Raw genomic sequence first — 23,199 nt, 5'->3', positions numbered from 1 at the left:
TTGTTGTGAGCAGCAGTAATTCACTGTTGTTAAGATCTGCATTCTATTGGAGATGGGAAGGTTCATTTGTCAAAATTTAACCTGGGGTGGGGGGTGGAAGCTCCTGCTTTTTCCTGCTTTTTTTTAGTGTTAAATGATCACATCCAGCAGTGTCTTTGCACCAACACGACTGATTTAAAAAAATCCAAAAGACCATGGAATTTAACCTACACTTCAAATTCATTGCTTCAAGAATACCTGGGAGCAAGTTTCTCGCTTAACATGGGTACTGTGAACTTCTGCAAGTTCAAAATGCCTATGTGGGTAGCTGGAATTGCCAGGTAAAATATGCAGTTTTAGATGAATCACTCCAGATGTGTTTCACTGGGGCTAAGAAGAAGAGAAGGACTACCTCCTCCCTCAACCTGTGGAGGATGCTCTGCCTAATGCAGCTCAGGATGCTGTTGGCCTTCTTTGCCTCAAAGGGCACACTGCTGACTCATATTCAAGTTGTCTACCAGGACCCCCAGGTCCTTTTCTACAAAGTTGCTTTCCAGCTAGTCAGCTCCAGCTTGTACTGGTGTGTGGGATTACTCCTCCTCAAATATGGGACTTTGCATTCTCTGGCCTATGAATGTCCTTCTGAATGACAGCATGGCCATGTTGTGCACCAGCCACTCCTCCCAGTTTTGTACTGTATACAGACTTGCCAGAAGTGCACTCTGCTCTGTTGTGGAGGCCATTAATAAATATGCCAGTGTCCATTAATTCAGTATTGGCCCTGGTATTTTTCCCTGGGTACCCCACTGGAGACTGGCTGCAGCTGGACTCTGTGGTGCTGACCACAACGCTTCAAGACCAGCATTTCAGTTTTCCATCCATCTTGCCGTTCAGTTATCCAGTCCATGCTTCCTCAATTTGTGGGGGAAGGTCTTGTCAAAAGCCTTGTAAAACATCATCAGTTGCTCTCTTGTCATCCACCAAACTAGTAGTCCTGTTGTACAATTGCTAGGCTGATCAGGCATCATATCCCCTTCATAAATTCATGCTGATTACTCCCAATCACATTCTTGTATTTACTATGTTTGGAACCAGCTTCCAGGAGGATTTGTTCCATCACCTTCCCAAGGTTTGAACTGTGACTGACCAGCCTGTAGTCCCATAGTCTTCCTCCCTGAAGACAGGAGTGACATTTGCTTGCTTTTAGTCCTCTGGGGACTCCCTAGTTCAACATAACCTTGCAAAGACAATACAGAGTGGCCTCAAAATAACATCAGCCAACTCTCTCTGCATTCTGTTAGGTTTCCCTTTCAGTTGGTATGCCTATAGAGGCACTTCTTATTACAAAATCAGGAGCCAAGGGTGATCTCCTTGCAGACAGTGTCCTCATCAGTGGGGCACCACGACACATGGCAGCTAAGAATCAGTGGCTGGTAGTGGGGTCCATTATAAGCCCCAGGTACAGCAAGGAGGTGAACCAGTCCTAAGATACATCTCAAGAAGCCTGTTAAGCAAAAGGAGATGGAGTCAGGGAGTTGACTGGAGGTGAGACTACAGTGTAACAACTATGCAAAAGATGAGGCCAAATGAACAAAGGAGGTGGGAGCTCAATATCTGTTCTTAAGGGAGGCTCTGAACTTAAGGTAAGAAGAGATCAATGGGAGTCTCAGGAGAGGCTGACCAATGCAATAAAGACATTCATGGCCCTTGCATTGACTTGCCTAAACCCATAAGACTCAATAAACCCAGTGGTACAATTAAATGGCATGGAATCAATACATTAAAGATAAAGAAAATTTATTGTTCTAATACAATTAAAGATCTACCAACATCAGTGACACATATTCAGTGCAACATGGATTAGTCAATCCACTGTCTTCACAGGATGCAGTCAAAGCAATTGTGGGGTATAGACATTCCTTGAAAACGCACAGCTCCACTCTGTATGCCAGAGCTTTTGCAAAGGCTTTTACAGGAGCTTTTGTCAAGGATGTTTTCAGGGCGGGTGTATCTGCCGCACCATCCACCCTGCAACCACAGTCAGGAGTTGACCGGTTTCCTTGGAGTGGTGGTACAGTCACCTGTTGCCTCCAAAGTTAAAAGAGAGCTCAGTCTCATTGAGTCTTAATGTTCACTGTGGGTCATTAGTTCTCCACTATTTTCAAGATACACTGCTCAAGAGTAAAAACGAACATATGGCATTAGTTGTTAGGAATGTTGGTGCTTTTGAAAGGTTTAGAACAAATAAACCATCCAAGGCACCAGGGTACACATCCCTGGACTCTAGGATAATGGGGCAAAAGCCCTGGCAAAATCCCAGATAAAATCCTTGACAAAAGACTTTTCAAAAACATTGTAAAATCTTGATAAAAGCCCTGGCAAAAGCCTTGGGAAAAGCTGTGGCAAAAATCATGGAAAAAGAAGAGTCAAAATCAATGGAAAAAGCCACATCAAAAGCCTTCAAATAAGCCTTGGCAAAATCACTGGAAGAAGCCTTTGAAAATTCCATAGCAAAAGCCTTGCCAAAATAACAGCCAAAAGCTTGGCAAAACATTTCTGAAAAGCCCTGGCAAAATCAGTGGCTAAAGCCGTGGCAAAACTCCTGGCAAAAGCCCTTGGAAAATCACTATGAAAAACCCTGGCAAAATCTCTGGCAGAAGTCTTGGCAAAAACCCTGGAAAATTCCTTGGAAAAAGTGCTGGTAAAAAAACCCATAAAAAACCCGGGAAAAAGACTGGGAAAACGCCTTTGCAAAGACCCTGGCAAAATCCATGGGAAAACACTTGGGAAAACCTCTGGCAAAACCCCTGGCAGAAGCATTTATAAAAGTCCTGGTAAAAGCCCCAGCTAAATACCTGGCAAAAGCTTTGACAAAAGACCCCACAAGAACCCTCGCTAAAGACCCGACAAAATAACTGGAAAAATACATGGCAAAAGCCTTGCAAAAAGCTTGACAAAATCCCTGGCAAAAGCCTTGGTAAAATGCCTGGGAAAAGCCTTGGAAAAATCATTGGCAAAATCCTTGGCAATAGCCTTGGCAAATGCCCTGACAACAGACTTGGCAAAAAACGTGTAAAAAGCACTGCCAAAAGCCTTGTGAAATTCTTTGGCTAAAGCCCTGGTAAAATCCATGACAAAAAGCCTTGGCAAAATAACTGCCAAAAGCTCTGGAAAATGTCAAGCTAAAATCTCTGCCAAAACCCCTGGGAAAAGCCTTTGCAAAATTCATGACAAGAGCCTTTGCAAAAGCCCTGCCAATATCACTAGCAAAAGCCTTGAAAAAGTTGTAAAGCCTTCATAATAGCTGTGGCAAAATCCCTAGCAGAAGCCTTGGGAGAACACATGGTAAAAGCTCTGGGAAAATCCCTTGACAAAAACACTGGAAAAAGCCTAGAAAAAGCTTTGTCAAAAGCCTTGCCACAAGCCCAGATGAAAGACCTACAATTTTCCCTGAAAAAATACATGTCAAAAGCCTTGCCAAAATCTGGCAAAAGCCTTGGAAAATCCCTGGATAAATCCCAGGCAATATCCATGGCAATATCCATGCCAGAAACCCTGGAAAAAACTTTGGAAAAAGCCTTAGGAATAAACCTTGCAAGGTCCCTTCCAAAATCCTTGGCTAAAATCTTGGCAAAGTCTCTGGAAAAAGCTGTCAAAAGCCTTGGAAAAATCCCTTGTAAAAACACAGTGAAAACCCCTGGCAAAATCACTGACAAAAACTCTGGAAAACATCATGCCAAAATCTCTGGCCAAATCCATAGCAAAAGCCTTGGTAGAGCCCTGCCAGTATCATTGGCAAAAGCCTTTGCAAAAGCACTGAAAAAAGCCTTGGCAAAAGCTCTGGCAAAATCCATTCCAAAAGCTCTGGTAAATTTTCTGGCAAAAACCATAGGAAACTCCTTTCAAAAAAATCATGGCAAAAGCCCTGGCAAAAGTCTCAGATAATACCTTGGCGAAATCACTGGCAAAAGCCCTGGCAAAATACCCAGGAAAAGACTTCGCAAAAGCCCTATCAAAAGACTTGTGAAAATCTCTGGCTAAAGCTTTAGCAGAGTAACTGGGAAAACCCTTGGCAAAATTAGTGGCAAAAGCCCTGCCAAAATCCTTGACAAAAGCACAACAAAAGTGCAACAAAAGCGCATCAAAAGCCTTGAGAAAAGCCCTGACACAAGCCTTGGTAACGTCCCTGGCAAAAGCCTTAGGAAAATCAATGAAAAAAAACTCTTGGCAGAATCCCTGGCAAAAGTTCTTGAAAAAGTTATGCCAAAATCTCTGCCAAAAGTGCAGACAGAAGTCTTGGAAAAGCCCTGGCAAAAACCTAAGGTAAAGCCCTGGCAAAATCCATGGCAAAATCCGTGGCAAATTCCTTGGCAAAGGACTTAGCAAAAGCCCTGGCAAAATCCATGGAAAAAGCCCTGGCAAAAACTCTGGCAAAAGCCATGCCAAACTTTCGTCGAAAATTCCTGCCAAAATCCATGGCAGAAGCCTCAGCAAAATTGGGGGCAAAAGCCTTGGCAAAAAGCACAGCCAAAAACACTGGCAAAAGCCTTGAGAAAAGATCTAATAAAATCCTTGGCAAAATCTCTGCCAAATCCATGGCAAAACCTGTGGCTAAAGCCCTGGCTATCAGGGGAGGGAACATGTAGCTGTCGATGATCTAGAACCCGTGGGGGGGGAGGGGAGGGAGTACCCATTAATGGTCTAGAACCCATGGAGGGAAGGAGTGTGTGTGTACCCATTGATGGTCTAGAATGCATTGAGGGGGCACGTAGCCCTTGATGGTCTAGAACCTGTCGGGGCTTTTTTTTCTTCAGATTTCTTTGGTTTTTTGTTCCTTTTTGTAAATTTTTTTTAAGATGCTCGATAGCAATCCAGAAAAACTCACAGACCCTATAGAAATCCCTTAGAGACACATAGCAATCAATAGAGGCCCATAGAGACCCCATAGTGATTATATAATGATCTCATGATGGGTCTGGGTAGACCTGATAGCCCCTGTGAGGCAAAAACCCTGGATAAAGCCTTAATAAAGTCTCTGGCAAAGTCTTTGTCAAAATCCCTGGCAAAATCCATGAAAAAAAGCTTGGGAAAAGACCTGGTAAAGTCCATGGCAAAAGTCTTGGAAAAAATACTGGAAAAATCACTGGCAAAGTCATGAGGAAAATTCTGGCAAAATCCCTGGAAAACCACCCTGACAAAAGCCTTGACAAAAGCCATCGTATAAATCTTGGCAAAATCTCTGGCATAAGCCCTGGGAAAAGCCTAAAGAAAAAGCCTGGCAAAATCTTTGACAAAATCCCTGGTGAAATCTGGCAAAAGCCTTAGCAAAATCCCTCAGAAAAGCCTTGGAAAAGGCTCTGGCAAAAGCCCTGGCAACATCTTTGGGAAAAGACCTGGGAAAGGCCTTTGCAAAATCACTGGCGAAAGCCCTAGCAAAATCCATGCTTTTCCAGAGTTTTTGGTAGAGGTTTTTGCAAGGCTTTTTCCGGGGATTTTGCTAAGTTTTTGCCAAGGATTTTGCCAAGGCTTTTAGTAGGCTCTTGCCAAACCTTTTGCCATAAACGTTGCCAGACACATTCCCAGGGCTTTTTTGCCAGGGCTTTTGCCAAGGCTTTAGCCATGTTATAAAAATTTCGTCTTAGCCATGATCTAATCCAATTATTTTTATTTACAATTGATTCATATCGAGAGGCAATAAGCAAACAGCGTTGGGTGTGCCTGGGAGTCTCCACTCCACCAAGGATGCACACCGGGATCTTTGGAGTACAGTCTCTTATACTTCTCAGTCTTGGGTTTTAGCCAATCCTGTTGTCTTCTTTACCCGAATGCCGGCGTGGCCCCTTTCCTTTGTTCTTTTCTTGTTTGCTGGGGTCTTTCTCCGGTGAAGACGTTGCTGAATTTTCTTAGTAATGTATTAACAGAAAAACGCTTACAAGCTTAACCGTAGTCTGAACATTTTGTTCTATACCTCATGTGGTTATTGGCCTAGTACCCAAGTTTGCAACATCCTGTAACAAAATGTATCTCTTGGTTATCTAACCTCCTTAGGCCAGTCAAACCGTTAAACGGAAGCCTCCTTTGAAAAACAAAGCGATTGATTAGGAGAGATTATCCCCTTTGTTTCTCCTTATTGACAGGAGCACTTATGATAATCACGGTCACAAAGGAGGGCTGGTTTCACACAAAGTGCAATGGCGACAAGGACGCCTAAATTCCTGACACGAATCATTCCTGTATATTTCACAGCCACGGCCTTTCAGAGGTATTTTCACAGGCATATTTTCACGGCATTTTCACAGGTTTTTATTAGGGATTTTGGGAGAGCTTTTAGGGAGGCTTTTCTCATGGATTTTGCCAGTTTTTTTGCCAGAGCCTTTGCCAAGGCTTTTGAAGGCCTTTTGAAAGACCTTTTGCCTGGGCTTTTCCTAAGGCTTCCATGGGTTTTGCCAGGGGTTTTGCCATGGATTTTGCCTGGTCTTTTTCCACAGCTTTTCCAAAGACTTTTCCCATGGATTTTGCCATGAATTTTGCCATGGATTTTGCCTGGGCCATTAGTAGGGATCTTGATAGGGCTTTAGACGTAGATTTCCCTAGGTCCTTTGCCAAGGTTTTTGCCAAGGCTTTTTCCAGGTTTTCTTTTCCAACGATTTTGCTGGGGTTTTTGCCAAAGATTTTGCCAAGGCTTTTCACGGTGACGTTGTCAGGGCTTTTCCCAGATATTTCCAATGTATTTTGCAAAGGCTTTTCCCAGGGATTTCTCCAGAACTTTTGCAAAGTCTTTTACCATAGTTTTTAGAAGTGATTTTGCCAAGGCTTTTTTCAGTTTTTTTTTTGTCGTGGATTTGCCAAGGCTTTTCCCATTTTGTCACGGTTTTTGCCAGAGCTTTTGACAAGGCTTTTGCTAGGGATTTTGCTAGGGATTTTCCCAGGGCTATAGCAAGTGCTTTTTCAAGGCTTTTGTCATGGATTTTGCCAGGGATTTTCTCATGTCTTTTTCAGCACTTTTGGCAGTGATTGTGGCAGGGCTTTTTCCATGGCTTTTGTCAATGCTTTTGCCAGGGATTTTGCAAGGGCTTTTACTGAGGCTTTTGTCACAGATTTTGCCAGGGATTTTGCCAGTGCTTTTCCCAGGGATTTTCCAAGGGTTTTTCCCAGGGATTTTTCTCTGGTCTTTTCCACAGCTTTTCCCATAGTTTTTGTCAGAGATTTGGCCAAGGTTTTAGCCATGGATTTTGCCAAGGCTGTTGTCAGGGCTTTTACAAGAGCTTTTCCCAAGGCTGTTGTCAGGGCTTTTACCAGAGCTTTTCCCAAGGCTTTTCCCAGGGCTTTTTACAGGAATATTGCAAGGCATTTCCAAGGATTTTGCATGGATTTTGACAGGGACTTTTTCATGTCTTTTGCAGTGCGTTTGGCAGTGATTGTGGCAGGTCTTTTGCCAAGGCTTTTGCCAGGAATTTTTCCAGGGATTTTGCCATGAATGTTGCCAGGGACATCGGCATGGCTTTTGCCAAGGCTTTAGCAAGAGCTTTTACCACGGCTTTTTCACGGTTTTTACCAGGGATTTTGCAATGGCTTTTACCAACGCTTTTCTCATGGATTTTCCAGGGTCTTTGCCAGGGCATTTCCAAGTCCCTTGTAATGAATTTTGCCAGGGCTTTTGTCAAAGCTTTTCCCATGGATTTTGGTAAGGCTTTTGCCAAGGCTTTTGACAGGGTTTTTGCCAAGGCTTTTCTCAGGGCTTTTGCCATGGCTTTTGCTATCGTTTTTGCCAAGGATTTTGCCAAGTCTTTCCCCAGGATTTTTGTCATGGATTTTCCCAAGGCTTTTGAAAGAGGCTTTGTCAAGGCTTTTCCAAGGCTTTTGCCAGGGATTTAGCCGAGGCTTTTGTCATGGATTTTGCCAGGGTCATTGGTAGGGATTTTGGCAGGGCTTTTGCCAAGTCTTTTCCTAGGTCCTTTGACAGGACCTTTGCCAAGGCTTTTTCCAGGTTTTTTTTGTTTTGTTTTGTTTTGTTTTTTTTCTCCCAAGGGTTTTGCCAGGGATTTTGCCAAGGCTTTTGCAAGGGATTTTGGCAGAGATTTTTTCATGGATTTTTCCTGGGCCTTTGGCATGGCTTTTGTAAAGGACTTTGTCAGGGCTTTTGAAAGGGCTTTTTCAAGGCTTTTGTCAGGGATTTTTCCAGGGTTTTTGCAAAGGCTTTTCTCATTTGTTTTGCGGGTATTTTGGCAGTGATTTTGACAGGGCCTTTGCCAGTGCTTTGTTTTGTCTGGTCTTTTTTTGTCTGTATCAGGTCTTTGTGATGACTTTGGCCAGTTCTTTGTCAGGACTTTTGTCAGGGTTGATGTACCTGTCACAAATACCTCCAGCCACCTTCTTTATAAATGGGTTATAATTAAGAGGAATTATTGGACGACAGGGAAGAGTTTAATGAACCTACTGATTGATGTTTTTACATTAGATAGCATAATCTACATCAGAAACTTCTATTATTACTTCAGGTAAAGATGCATGCTCCAGTTAATGTAGAGTATCACTGTTCACAATGATTTCTAAGATGTAGCTGATCTGGCAGCACAGGACATTTCTCAGTGGTGATGCCATGGGGAGTTGTGATATCACTCAGAACATTTATTGCCTTTGTGAAGGCAGAAGTTTTCCCACTATGATTCTTCTTTGTGTTTCTGCTTTGTCCTGTGGTGCTGACAGCTGTTTGCACCAACAGCTGTTATGACTTCTTTATGTGTAAGTTCTTGGAGAGATTTGTTACACCTGCTGAGCATCCGGAAACATGCTTCGAAGGGGCCAGACTACTGGCTGCCAAAATTACAGCAATTAGATTGCTGGTGAAATTGAAATGTTGCAAAGGAATAAATGGGAATTTTCAGAATTAATAAGGAGTTCATTTCATAAACCTAGATTATATCTGTGTTTGCAGAAATTGGCATTCATATGTAAAAAACAGTATCTGCTGTGTGTAATGAAGAATTATTTTGAATATTAGGAACTTATGGTGATGTCCTGAGTTCAGCAGTAGCAGTCATTTTTTCTCCTTCTTGGTAGCTGGTGCAGTGCTGTGGTTTGACTTTCGGGCTGGGAACGGTTTCTGATAGCAAGTATGTTTTGAGTTACTGCTCAAATGTTTGGTTTGTCCAAGGCCTTTTCTGAGCTCATGCTCTGCCAGGGAAGGAGGGGAGGAAGGAGAGACAGGGCACCTGACCCGAGCTACCCAAAGAGGTATTCCATACCATAGCTTGTCATGCCCAGGATGTAACTGAGAGTTACCCGGAAGGGCTAGGGACTCTGGGGGTTGGAGGAGGTATTGGTTGGTGGTCGGTCGGGCAGGGTGGGGTGAGTTATGGGTCGGTGGCTGGTGAGGTGTTGTATTCTCTTCCCTTGTTATTTCCTTTATCATTATTATTTGTAGTAGTAGTAGCAGTAGTGATTTGTGTTATACCTTAGTTATTAAACTGTTCTTATCTCAACCAGTGGGGGCTACATTCTTTGGATTCTCCTTCCTAACTCTCCGGGAGTTGGGGGAGCAAGGGGGTGAGTGAGTTGTGAAATATACAGGAATGATTTGTGTCAGGAATTTAGGCGTCCTTGTCGCCATTGCACTTTGTGTGAAACCAGCCCTCCTTTGTGACCGTGATTATCATAAGTGCTCCTGTCAATAAGGAGAAACAAAGGGGATAATCTCTCCTAATCAATCGCTTTGTTTTTCAAAGGAGGCTTCCGTTTAACGGTTTGACTGGCCTAAGGAGGTTAGATAACCAAGAGATACATTTTGTTACAGGATGTTGCAAACTTGGGTACTAGGCCAATAACCACATGAGGTATAGAACAAAATGTTCAGACTACGGTTAAGCTTGTAAGCGTTTTTCTGTTAATACATTACTAAGAAAATTCAACAACGTCTTCACCGGAGAAAGACCCCAGCAAACAAGAAAAGAACAAAGGGAAGGGGCCACGCCGGCATTCGGGTAAAGAAGACAACGGATTGGCTAAAACCCAAGACTGAGAAGTATAAGAGACTGTACTCCAAAGATCCCGGTGTGCGTTGCTGGTGGAGCAGAGACTCCCAGGCAAACCCAGCGTTGCTTGCTTATTGCCTCTCTTAAATTTCTAATCAATTGTGAATAAAATCATTTGGACAAAATCTGGTTTGCGGTAAATTTTTATAACAGGGTGAATGAGCTGTGCGATTTGGGTTTAAACCATGACAGGTGGGTATTGGAGTGCATACATTACTAGCAAACACCATAGAGAAATTCCCTGTACAGCTCTTTTAATCTTTGCCTCAGATGGACAAGAAAGAGATACTTAGTCCTATTTGTTACACTTCTGTGCGGTACATGCTAGCATTCACTTTAGACGAGTAGGTCAAAGGAGGTGATCCTGCCCCTCTACTCTGCTCTCATGAGACCTACTTGGAGTATTATGTACAGTTCTAGTGTCCTCAATATAAAAAGGACATGGAACTGTTGGAACAAGTCCAGAGGAGGGCCACGAGGATGATCAGGAGACTGGAGCACCTCCCATATGAAGACAGGCTGAGAAAGTTGGGGCTGTTCATCCTGGAGAAGAGAAGGCTGCATGGAGACCTCATAGCAGCCTTCCAGTATCTGAAGGGGGAATATAGAGATGCTCGGGAGGGACTATTCATTAGGGACTGTAGTGACAGGAGAAGGGGTAACGGGTTAAAACTTAAACAAGGGAAGTTTAGATTGGATATAAGGAAGTAATTCTTTACTGTTAGGGTGGTGAGGCACTGGAATGGATTGCCCAGGGAGGTAGTGAATGCTCCATCCCTGGCAGTGTTCAAGACCAGGTTGGACAAAGCCTTGGGTGATACGGTTTAGTGTGAGGTGTCCTTGCCCATGGCAAGGGTTTTGGAACTAGATGATCTGAAGTTCCTTTGCAACCCTAACTAGTCTTTGATTCTATGATTCTATGATTAAGTGAAATGAAGGGTATTACACATGTATGTCCTAGGGCAGAATCTTGTGTGGTGCACATACTGACTGATGTGATATGGAAAAAGGGCCAGTACAGTGCACTGCCTTCCTGCAAATGCCTAGTGAAACATGGTAGTGAGAAGTGCCATGTCGACATGGAAGTGTGCTGAGAACACTAAAACAGGAGGAAAAGCTGCTGGGGAAATTCTTTTCCCCAGCCCACTGCAAATTTTTCTACAGCAGTCTTGTGAGACACAAATTATGCCAGAGACTCATGAAAATGTTTCTGAAGAAATATTGCTTGAGATGTGCAACACAGATCCCAGCACCAAACCCAGAGAACTTGTGGCTTCCCCTGGCAGTGCCCAAGGCAGGTTGGACAGGGTTTTGAGCAAGCTGGTCTAATGGAAGGTGTCCCTGCCCATGACAGGAGGTTTGGAACTAGACAATCCTTAAGGTGCCTTCCAACCCAAACCATTCTAGGCTTCTACGATTTACCTACTTCAGTTGGTATTATTATGGAAGAGTGCTGTTGGCCACCCTGTTTAATTTGTAGGTAATCCTGAATCTCTCTAAAACTGATTGGCTTACCACCTGCTGATCTCTTGCAAATGAGAATATCCTGTGTTCACACCCTCTAGAAAAGCTGTGGGATTGCAAGGCCCGGTAGGATCTGAGCTGAGCACTAATATTAGGAGGGTGGAGAGTGATTTGTTGTTGAGAAGATAAGCAGTTTGAAGATGGCTGTGGGTGAAGTATAAAGTGAAAAGGAGTAGAAGATGAGGGATCAGTAAAAGACACAGAGCAACTAAAGGCTGAGGAAGGGAGCAAGCCAGAATAGTTTCTTGTCAGGGGCAGAATGGCTGAGAGTAATTCTGGGGACTGTGAGCAAAGATATGTTCTGTTTGTCTGTGTGGGCAGGATCCTTGGTACTGCAGACATCCTCACCCACTGAAGTGCTCGTTCCTGGAGAAAGCTTCAGCGTCTTTGGTACTGTGTACAGCTTGCTGAGGGACTACAGCTTGTTTTGTGAGGTCAGCCAGGGTGCTTTTGCTTTGAGTACCATGTCAGCATCAGTGCCCAGCAGCAGCTGCTTGGTGGGGGGCAGGAAGACAGCCAGGGAGAGGAGCCAGAGTGGTGTGGAGGATCTGGATCCCAAAGGCAGGTGTGAGCTTTGTATGCCGGGGTGCAGCAAAGAATCAGGCTCAAGACAGGGGGAACACAGGAAGAGTTGAGGTCTGGTTTCATGGATTAGGAGCACATGGAGAGGCACTGAACTCTTAATTCAATGAAACACTTTGTTTTTCAAAACCAAATTTATAGGAGCTATTATGAATTGCAATTTTTTGGTAAAAGATGCTGTCTCCTGCTTTTGGTACAAGGGCTAAGATACACTTTGTGATTTTTCCCATTTTGCTTCCCTGTCTGTCAATATATGACCTTTTACCGTACCTGTTTATTTCCAAGACAAGCCTGTGGGATCCACCTGTTTTGACAGAAGCAGTAAACGAACACCTCCTGCTGTCTCAAAAGTATTACACTAAGGGCTTAGTAAATTACGAGGTGAAATATAACTTATTTATATTCTCATAGAGCACCAGAATGTGCAGTCATGAATAGTTAATTTTATTGACATTTTATTTTTGCAGAATAGACATTCACACTAAGACGTAGAGAGCCTAGATTATAAGTGGAAAGCATAAAAATTCATTAAAGTATAAGTATAGTATGATTACATGAGATCCAATCATCCTAATATACAGCTTCCATGTATTGACATTAAACAAATTACTAAAGCAAGACATAAATACAAGAAAAGGTTTACTGAGTATTACAAGGATCCAATCAGAAAAGCAGGGCATTCACTTTGAAGATGATAAAAAGATTTTTGATTTGGTAGTTATCTGCTCTATGTCACAGTTTCCTACATTTGAAGTGCCTGTTCTCTGGGCTGCTAGAGAGCAGGTGGGTGTGATGTTCAAGTGAATGCACACGATGAGGAGATACATCAGCACCACTCCACTTCAGCCCTCTCCCTTCATGGAGCAGTACTGAGTGCTTGGATGTTATTGTACTCTCTCTGTCAAAGGAATCATAACTATCTAAACAGCATCCAAAGAGAGAGGAGAGCAATGGGTCTGTTGGCCTGGTAAGGTTTTACTGGTCATAGCTTCTCCTGCTGAAAGAGTTCAAGCTTCAGTACAATGGCAAAGAAAGTAGGTATTGAAAAAATCTTTCTGTTTATGAAGCTCTTCCTTCCAAAGCATAGATTGCAATTACTTTAATATTGAAAACTATAATAGTGCTGTGGGAAAAAAACATTCTCCTTCGGAGGAGGTGACTTCCTATCTGATTAATGTCTTCTATTATCCCTTTGAAATGCTGTAGCTGATAGTTGGTATCTGTGTTTCTGTCCAGACCATATGGGTGAGGTGAGAAAGTGTTGCATATTTTCCAACATGGTGATGAATCACCTCAAAAGAAGAATAATAATTTGCCTTTAAAAGAAGTAGACTTATAAAACTTTGGGTTTGGGAATAAAACTCTCCATTCTCTTTATTAATGGTAGGATTAATAAAGAATTAAAGGAATTAATGGTAGGATTACACCCTACTACTGAGTACAGTGTCTTCTGTCACTGGAGTCCTCTATCCCCTGTTTACAAGTCCTACACAATTGTTCTCAGGCATGAAAAAGCCATTGGCTGACAACTTGGAGGAGAGGTTTTTTCCAGAGTTATGTATCATAAGGAAAGCAATAACAGAGCAAAGCTAATCTCTCCTTTTCACTCACACAGATTTTCAGAACTGAAAAGCTTATGCAGAAGACCTCCCTGTGGATTTTCTTCATGGTTTTCCTATGGATTCTAGTTCTGTGTATCCACAAGTTTTCTCTTGTCTTCATATGTGCACTGTAGGTTTAATATTTTGTCCCAGCTCACTTTGGTCTTGCAATTTTTAATTTTTGTTCGTTGGAAATTATGTTTGGTTAGTGATGTTGCTGACCGCTGCCCATTCTGGGAAAGTATTCAGCTGGAAGAGTCTAATTCCCCAAGTGTTGATTGCCACCATGACCACAGCTAGGCCAATTAGATTTACACCCAGGCCAGCTTTCACCTACAAAAGCAAAATGCATCAGAGCATGATCAATGGCAACTTGTGAACATGTAAAGAAGAAAGTAGTAGAGTGTCTGTATGTATGATGACTTATATATAGTGTGATTAATTGCGTATTCTGGAGCCAGAAACGCACAGTGAGTATTATGTATCAGACTGTCCATTGTGGGGAGTATTCAGGAGTGGTAGTCAGGAGCTGATGCAGTACACTGGAAAACTGCTCAGTTTGTCACTTGTACTTCTCAATTTGATAATCAGAACGGGGAGTTATATAACTTATAGCAGGGTGATAACTACATGACTTACTGTAGAGCTATGTGATAAATCTAATTTTTTATGCTCTCCTGTGCTTTTCTTAGCAGGTCAATGCAAAAGATTGTGTACTCCTGTTCACGAGTACCTCTTTAGACCATTCCATTCATGAAAATTAAAGTTGAGAAATATACATATCATACAGCAGATGTATGAATGCTCTAAACCTGACAGCTCAATTGCAAAGCAGCAGTGCATTCTCTAATATGCAGGCTTCATACTAGCACCAAGATCACAGTTATTATCATTGCTGTTTGATATGGGGACAAGGTGTTGGGGTTTCATGAAGCATGGGAGGATATATCTGATCTCAACACTCACCATATCCTTAATCTGACAGTGCCCATAACTGAAGACAATGGCATTTGGAGGGTTACCCACTGGTAGCATCATCGCAAATGAGATACACATGGTGACAGGAATCAAGGTGTACAAAGGGTTGATAAGTAAGGTTTCTGACTGGAAAGAGAGAGGGAGAGAGGTGTTTCATTTAACCAAGTAAAACCAGTGCTCACAATTAGGATGAAAACACCCTCTCTGCTTTATGTGAAGACAAGATTCTGTGGATCTCATTTCCCTAGTTTCTAAACTTAAGTATGGAAGCATTTTTTTTCATTTGTTTTGGAGGTTTTTTGTTTGGTTGGTTGTTGGTTTTTTTTTTAAGAAGTGCAGAAATTTGGAGTTGATCATGATCCAGGGATTTCTCTTGAGACATTTCACAGTGAGGGAGAGTGGATACTGGTACTATTAGACCACCTTTGTTCATTCTCCCACTTGTTTTCCCTGACATTCTGTGTTGTGTCTTCTGGCTCTTAACATTGACTGCTACTTCAGTCATAGCCAAACAGAAGTCACAGCGAGTTGACATGAAGAATGTAATTCTTTTAATTGCTAATATACTGAGACCATTATGTAAAGTCCTACTAAACGGTGGTTGAGAAAACTAGTTGTTTGTTGTCTAAACACACATGCCACTTTAAGGTGGTCTAGAGAATTGTTCTTCCACTGCAGCCTTCAGTATTGGTGAAATGTTGCATTTTTGTTTACACTGTGGTGGCCTAGTTTGGTGGCCTAGTGGTGGCCTTCACTAGGGAAAGTGAAGGTTACTCACAAGGCAAACTTCATTTTGGGGAGGGAAGTGTTTCCAGGTTACTTTTGCAGTCAAAAAAAGAGACACTGCCTTAAGATGACAATTCAGACTACTAAAGGTATATTACTGCTCTGAATTTTTTTCAGGAGAGTCTCTTCCTGCATGGAGCAGAAATAAATCTGAACTCATAAGCCATACAAACATAATTACTTATTTTCATCTGACCATATTTTCATATTAACTCAGAGCTGTTCACATAATATACTTTGAGATCATCCCATAAAATTGTTATAATAGGGAAACACGATTAATGACCCACATTCTTGGTGAGAAAAGCATCATATTACAAAGAAAGAAAATAAATCAGAGAATTTTCTGTAACTGCTATTCCAGTATAAAATAAAATCTGTGTTCCTTTCCTCTGCCTTCATCACCAACCTCCTGTTTTATTCCTGTCTCTTACAAACATTGCTGCTTTCCATGTTGGATGATGGTACTCTTGAATACATTTAAATCTGATATAAAATTCAGTACTACAGTCTTTTCTTACAAGTAGTGAGTGTGTAACTAATTGCTAATGAACATCACATTTACAATAATATTGATAAAAGTATCTGAAGCCTCATGTGGGCTTCACCTACGTTGTTCATTGTGTCATCATCTTTTCTTGTACACAGACTATGAACCTGTCTGCACAGCAGCTGTTTTCACTTCGAAAGGTATTGTATAAATTCCTTGGTGCTAAAATATGCTTTTGGTTTCCTGAATTTATTATTTTTCCTAAGCTAAAGAATGCATCCAACTGGGATCTGGGGCTGGGCAAATGGAGTGCCAATACCCTGATATCCTGAAACATTCCCAGGAGCCTATCAGGAAACAACAGACTGAAAATGTTGTTCTTACTCACCATGTTGCATAAAATAGGTAGAAAGATGGTTATAGTTGCTGGATTACTGACAAACTCTGTTACTAGTGACACCAAAATGCAGGCCAGCAGAGTTACAGCCCAGTAGGGAAGGCTGCTGAGGGAAAGCATTTGGCTTCCAATCCATGTAGAGAGGCCAGAGGTCTGGAGAAAGGTGAGAAGCGCAAGAATTATTGAATACTTAGTATATTTTTAAAACTTCTTTGGAGCAGTTTGCATCAGAGAATGCCACCAGCAAATAAACAAAGTTCAGGTCAGTGTGTTATGCACTTTCTTTTGTTTAGTAAACTGAATTTTACTGGAGTGCCTCATAAATAGTTGCTCCTAGTAACAAAGATTTACAGTTGGCAGATAATAAAACTAAAAAGGTATTTTTAGTATTATACTGATCTTCACTCTTGTGCATCCAGAGTATTGCAAATTGGTGGTGAAGGATTACACAATCTGGGTAGAATTCATTTTGAGATTAAAATACACAGATTTAGTTGTCTACATGTAAAAGTCTATAGGAGATGTAGATGTGTATTCATGAATTATACTGAGTGTAGTTATAGTCAGTAAAGCCTAGAGTATTTTTTGTCCAGTCAGCACTAGGAACTTGACTCAGCTGCCTAAAGAAGAGCATCCAGTGGCAACTGAGATGTTCCCCCTCTATCTGGTTAGTTGCTAGTTGAGAAAGTGCGACATCTCCCTCAGATCCTGTGTCCTGTCTAGATATTAAGATGCTGTAGAAATAGCATCTGAAATGGCAGATGTTCACACAACTAACAAGTCCTAATGACAGCTAGATAGCTGTCCATTGTGTGTAAGGAGTAGGGAGTAGGTTGTGTACCAACTTGAAAGCATCCACATTGTAAATCAAAACTGGGGAGCATACAGGGGGATAAAAGTCCAGGTTTATAATTTTGTTAGGAAGGATGATAAAAATCTAAATCAATACCTTGCATCCAGCTGCTAAGGCATAACCTCCTCCAACCAACACTACAATCTCCCAGGGCATGGTCGTCTGGAAGTCCTTCCAGGTGATAATAGGATCCAGTGTTTTAATGTCTGTTGACTTTTCATCATCTCCTGTATCAAAATAAAGGAAATGTGTGACCAGTGTTATATCGGCCCTTTTGTAAAGTTCTTTGCATATTTCATTCTAATAGGAATAGAATCATAGAATAGTTAGGGTTGGAAAGGACCTTGAGATCATCTAGTTCCAAACCCCCTGCCATGGGCAGGGACACCTCACACTAAACCATATCACCCAAGGCTTTGTCCAACCTGGACTTGAACACTGCCAGGGATGAAGCATTCACAACCTCCCTGGGCAACCCATTCCAGTACCTCACCACCCTAACAGTAAAGAATTTCTTCCTTATATCCAATCTAGACCTCTGCTGTTTAAGTTTCAACCAGTTACCCCTTGTCCTATCACTACAGTCCCTAATGAATAGTCCCTCACCAGCATCCCTGTAAGCCCCCTTCAGATACTGGAAGGCTGCTAAGAGGTATCCACACAGCTTTCTCTTCTCCAGGCTGAATAATGGGAGTTATCTTGAGAACTATCTGTGAAAGAGGTGAATAAGCATGTAGCCTATTTCTCTGGTTAGCTTGGCCTCAGAAAATGCAGTTTATTAATTCCAAATACCCTGCCTTCCCCCTGGCTAATCTGTTGATGCTAGCAGTTACAAGCCCATGTGTTTCATTCTATAGCTTTTTGAGGGACTATGTGCTCTGTTGTGTTTATACATATGTAAAATATATGTAGAATGCAAAAATGGAGAAATGAAATTACAATGGGATTATTTTCTCCAAGAAGGTCACTTCCTCTTTCCAGTAGGCCATGAAACTTGATAAAGTGTATTTATGTCCCTAGGTTTTATGTGAGGACATTATTTTTAGATGCCTGAGTATTTTCTTAGCGGTTTTTTTTTCCTAAATGCTGCATAATATATGTCAGTATAAAAAAATAAGCATATCTACATACATTTGTAGCTCTACATAGGTCTCTATGCAGGCAATATGACTTTTACCCAGGACTGCTGAAAGCCTGGAATAGCAAACTTGTCAACACCTGACATGGTGCTAACCAATTTGGTGCTAACCAAATGTGAATGGGAAATTATTGTTAAGAAAACTGTAAGGGAAGCATTACACAAAATTAACACTTTGACAGTTAGTGACCTCTTTTATTCTTATTTTATGACATTATCAATGATTTCTGCTCTATTAAGTGATGACCAAATTATTTATTAGAGCTTATCTTCAGCCAATTTTGCAAGCATCTACATTATATTTCTCTATATGGAAATCCATCTGAAACTTTCCTAAAACTCAGTCCTAAATTTTGTTAACTCTGTTAAGAAGAGATAGTGGCCTCAGGCAAGAGATCTATTTGCCATTTTTTGGATGAGACAGTATGAGTTAAAGCAACAAAAATGGGGGTTTGATGTACAAAGGGCTGATACTGCATCAGCTGAACCCTGATCCACCACAATAAAAATCTCTTCTTGGAACATTTTACAGAGAATAGAAATATGCCATGAAGGGCAGTGGAAAATGTGCCAGATCTCTTTCTTGCTGCATCCTCCTCACCTTTTTCCCGTTTTCCAAAACAAGGCTTTTTTGCTGGAATCAGGAAAAGGAGAAAACCAAGAAATACAGAGACAGTGGCATCAGTCCTGTAACCTTTCCTAGGAAAGAAACAGTAGGGTTATCATAAAAGTACACTAAAAGAAACCTTTCCAAACAAGGAACATGGTTCCAAGTAATTGTTACAGGTGAAGTTGTATTTCCACATCTGAAGTCTTACTAACAGCACACTGGAAATAAATGTCTACATATTAGAGGTTTAAACTGGATTTTTTTCCTATTTATTAAACTAACTCCTATAGCCAACTTCAACCACTGTTCAACAAATTTTAATATTCCAGTCGATAAAACAAAGGAATCCTTTTTGGCTTACAAAACTATTAACTTGGAAGTAGAAAAAAACAGTGTGTTTACCAAAAGCAAGAAACTCTAAACACATTCTGGGGAAAAGCCACACCCAAGTGATCCTTTAGAAATGAACTTTAGATTGCTGTTAAATTAAATGCTTAAAAATCATCCTGAGAAACTATTTTGAGGACTGCCATACTCCAGAGAGCCTCAGGAAATCCCAATGTCAGAAATTAGTTTTCTATCAAAATTAGGATTAAAAAAATATAATTATGCATTAGAAAAGTAAAGAAAATTTAACTTTAGATCACTTGTTCTTTTATATGCTTATTGTGTGTTATACTTACTTTTAATAAAATTTGATTCAACATTATTTAAAATAAAATAGCAATTATTTGTTTCAATCATCATATATGCAGTATTCAGTTGAAATAAACAATTTTAAGTTGCAATCTATTCCATTGACAGCTTCTCTATGGATGTACTAAAATGTTTTAACTTCAGAATCTGACCCTCCTATTTTTTTACTCCTGAAATATGTTTATTTTACTTTCTCAGTTTAATTCACTCTGCTTATTAAGAAGGAATACAGTTTTCCATCGTGTGAACAGATGTAGATTAACAAGACTTCATTTTTCACCACCTTAGTAAAAGTGGCTGATAATGCACACATTTCAAAGAAGCAAGGCTATATTCCTGTGATTGTTTAGGTAATTTCACTTACTTCTCAAAAAGAGATGACCATCCTGGTACAAAGCCAGGCTCACGAGTAAACCAAAGCAAGGTCATCAGAATGAAGAAAAATCCAGTCACCATCTCAGGATAGCTAGAAGTAAAAAAAAAATAATAATTAAGAAAAAATCCTATTAATTAAATCCATGGTCCTGAAAACCCAAGAGCAAGTTACAGAAGTGAAAAAGTAGAAATTAGTTCCAAAAAAAGGCTAAAACCCAGAAAATGCATGAAATAGAAAGGGAGACTAGTCTGAGTTAAAGAATTTTACATTTGGCTCCCATCTGAAAACTGTCTAAACCTAGTAAAAAATTAAGCTAAAAATATCTGTATTTGCAATTCAAACTTTCATGGGGAAAGATCTAAGGGAAAATATCTATAATTGCTTTGTATTTGGCTTATTATCTAATTAGATGTGTTAACAAGTTAAAGCTTATGTTAATATTCCACTGTAAACACTTTTTATTGAATTTTTTAAGTGTAGAAAGAGTACGAAAAAATTGCAATATAGATTAGCACAGATATTTTAAACACATGGAACAAATACAAGATGATTTGAGGATACTGAGTTTTAATTAATGTAGGGTCGATTTAAATTAAGTATGGTTTCATATGTAGGCACAGTCTGAACAACAGTCTAGATTCAGAGCTGATCATATTCAGCAAGTTGATCTGCCAACATTTCAGTTGAACACCACAAGTATATTTTGAGAATAATGGTTTTATGAGGTATCACCCCTTTTGAAAAAATAAAATACTGCAAAATAATCTTTTCAAGAGATATTTCTTGCCACCATGAAAAAAGATGATGGCGACTGGGAAGGCTGGACATCTCATGGCGTGGGAGACTGCTGCAAAGCCTTAGCTAAACAGTGAACTTCTATCCACTAAAATAAGTATGTGCCTGAATTGCGAAGTGGGATTCTCTTAAGAATTTGAGTGTTAGTTCAAAGGCAGAGACAAACTTTGACTCAGGTGACCTTTGGATCCTGGTATCAACCCGAATCTTTTACTTTATTTCTTTTTTCTTTAGAAGTAAACAACTATATAAATGCATGCTTTTAACAGTCTTTAATATTAGTTCATTTTTACATTTAGTTCTGCTTCTATCCTGGAAAGCAGATGAAAGAGCTGACAGTTTAAGAATAAACTACATGAGCCAAAAGCAACATGGAGGGCAATATGAAAGGATGCTCCTCCCTAGAGAGGCTAATTCCTGAGGAAGACAGGTCTGGTTTACCTAAGATTTCCCAGTTTCTTATATTCTTCTTGAATTCTTCTCTCTGACATTTCTTCCCTCTTGGTCTTCTTCTTCTTGCTCACAGAACAGGTCTCTTTAAAACTGAGGTAGAGCACAAAGTAAAATTAGACAAGGGCATCAAGTGAAAAAAAAATCAAACCCTCATAAGAAATAACAGTAATGAGGCAAACTGAAAATTCCATTTGCCAGGGGCTGTTGGGAGAAGATGTGACTGGGGCAAGGCTTGATGGCAATGGCAAAGGAAATTACTGCATGAGATCTTTGCATTGTCTAGTTTCAAGGTCTTCTGAGATTCAATCCTAGACATAGTAGGAAGGTACCCCCAGGTGGTCTGACTAATCCTGACTGATAACTCTGAGCCATCTCTGGCTGTGGCTGGGCTCCCTTTGCTTAGGCTTCCTCAAACAGCTGGCATTGGCTAGATTTTTTCTGGTGCCAGAAGCCTCCAATGGATAATTTGTGTCACCACATTGACAGACTGTGACAAGAGGCCAGCTGTCAATAGATATTTAATAGGGGACTGCTTCCCAGTTGGATCAGGAGTACCCAGCACATTATGGAGCCTGGTCTGGCTTTTGTGCCCAGGTTTGACTTGAACATTCAGGATTCACATTAGGCAATGTGGGAAAACTGAGCTGAGGATCCAAATAACTTCATGACCTGTCTGTTTCTACTAATATTAGCTGTTTCTAAAGCAGGCACAATCACTGTGGCACCAAATTGCCTCTGCCACAGAGACCAAGGCAAACAGCCTAGTGTTTTGTCCTAGTGAAAAATCCCTGTACTTCTGCCAGGGACATACAAGTGCAAACACATTTCATAGCTAAATATATTTAAACCTGCTTCACATTTGTATGAAAATTAGGTGAAATCCTTAGTTTATTCAGATTGCCTTCATATTATAACAAAGCCTGGACTTCCCTGATTTGAATTCATATACTTGTAGGCTCATTACAACCTTTTACTTTTCCTCCTTCCAGTAGCGTTACTCTGCTGTGGTTTGAGGCACAGTTCTCTGCTTTTTCACTCCAACTGTGCCCTCTGTCACAAGGTGTGTTGGGTAGGTTGAGAAACATCTGCAGCTAAGACAGTCTAAAATAGGCTGCAGAAACATGGATGTCAGTGTATGAAATACCATGGCAGCACAATGGCCTGCTTTTCTGGTTCCTGCTATTCAGTATCTTATTTGGTACCCAAATAGAAATCCATGCTGTAGCACTGGCCATACTATGGACTATGACCTTCTACGTATCTGGTTAAGGAAAGATTCTCTAAGGAATTTGCATAGGTCAAGATGCAGGCAGACCATGTCTGGTTAACAAAACGTTTTGCACAGTCTTTTCATTTCACTTGTAAATGGGCACTTATGTGACACTTGGTTTTAGTGTTTTTAGCACTGCATCTCTAAGTATTTAAATTTCCTCTCAAACCTTGCTGTTACACTCCAGTAAATTGCAGCTGAAGAGAAGAACTAAATAATGGCCAGTTCTATAGTAATGATTCTACCCTTAGCTCTGCTTTGCTGGCAAAAATCATTCGATGGGTCCACTATCCTTCCTCTTTGACCTAGTCTAGAGCCTAAAAAGCAAGGTCTTACTGGGCCAGGTAAGAACCCATTGATGACAATAGGCTTCCTAGTGAAAGAACATTAACATTACAGAAATTCAGTAAATGTTTATTCACAGACATTAGGCAGCTTGTTATAAAAATATAAGTGTTTCTAGGCTTAGGTGGATGTGAGGGCAGAGTATTGTAGCCCAGATCCTAACATAACATGTTGTTTAATGAACTGCAGTGAACAGGAGTCAGAGATTAAGGAGGCCTGGAATCAACCAGTACTTCTCAAAAAGTCAATAATGCATCAGTCGCCAGTATTATTTAGAACATCATTAAACAGCAGG

The 23,199-nt window shown here is 40.8% G+C and overlaps 1 protein-coding gene across 1 annotated transcript in view; it reads right to left on the bottom strand.

Annotated features, from left to right (window-relative positions):
- Positions 1 to 13,912: 13,912 nt before the first annotated feature.
- The window catches only part of SLC13A4 (solute carrier family 13 member 4), a 28,178-nt gene continuing 18,891 nt past the window's right edge, over positions 13,913 to 23,199 (bottom strand). The window contains exons 10-16 of the mRNA XM_005144397.3: positions 21,278 to 21,379; positions 20,030 to 20,131; positions 18,961 to 19,058; positions 17,318 to 17,448; positions 16,360 to 16,521; positions 14,684 to 14,821; positions 13,913 to 14,050 (exon numbers count right to left, since the gene is read on the bottom strand). Coding sequence (XP_005144454.2) covers positions 13,913 to 14,050; positions 14,684 to 14,821; positions 16,360 to 16,521; positions 17,318 to 17,448; positions 18,961 to 19,058; positions 20,030 to 20,131; positions 21,278 to 21,379 — 871 coding nt within the window. The remainder of the gene's footprint in view (positions 14,051 to 14,683; positions 14,822 to 16,359; positions 16,522 to 17,317; positions 17,449 to 18,960; positions 19,059 to 20,029; positions 20,132 to 21,277; positions 21,380 to 23,199) is intronic.

The sequence above is a fragment of the Melopsittacus undulatus genome, chromosome 5 (assembly GCF_012275295.1).
Source record: "Melopsittacus undulatus isolate bMelUnd1 chromosome 5, bMelUnd1.mat.Z, whole genome shotgun sequence".
NCBI lineage: Eukaryota > Metazoa > Chordata > Aves > Psittaciformes > Psittaculidae > Melopsittacus > Melopsittacus undulatus.
Note: the sequence above shows the minus strand (reverse complement) of the source record. Positions and strands in the feature narration are given on the sequence as shown.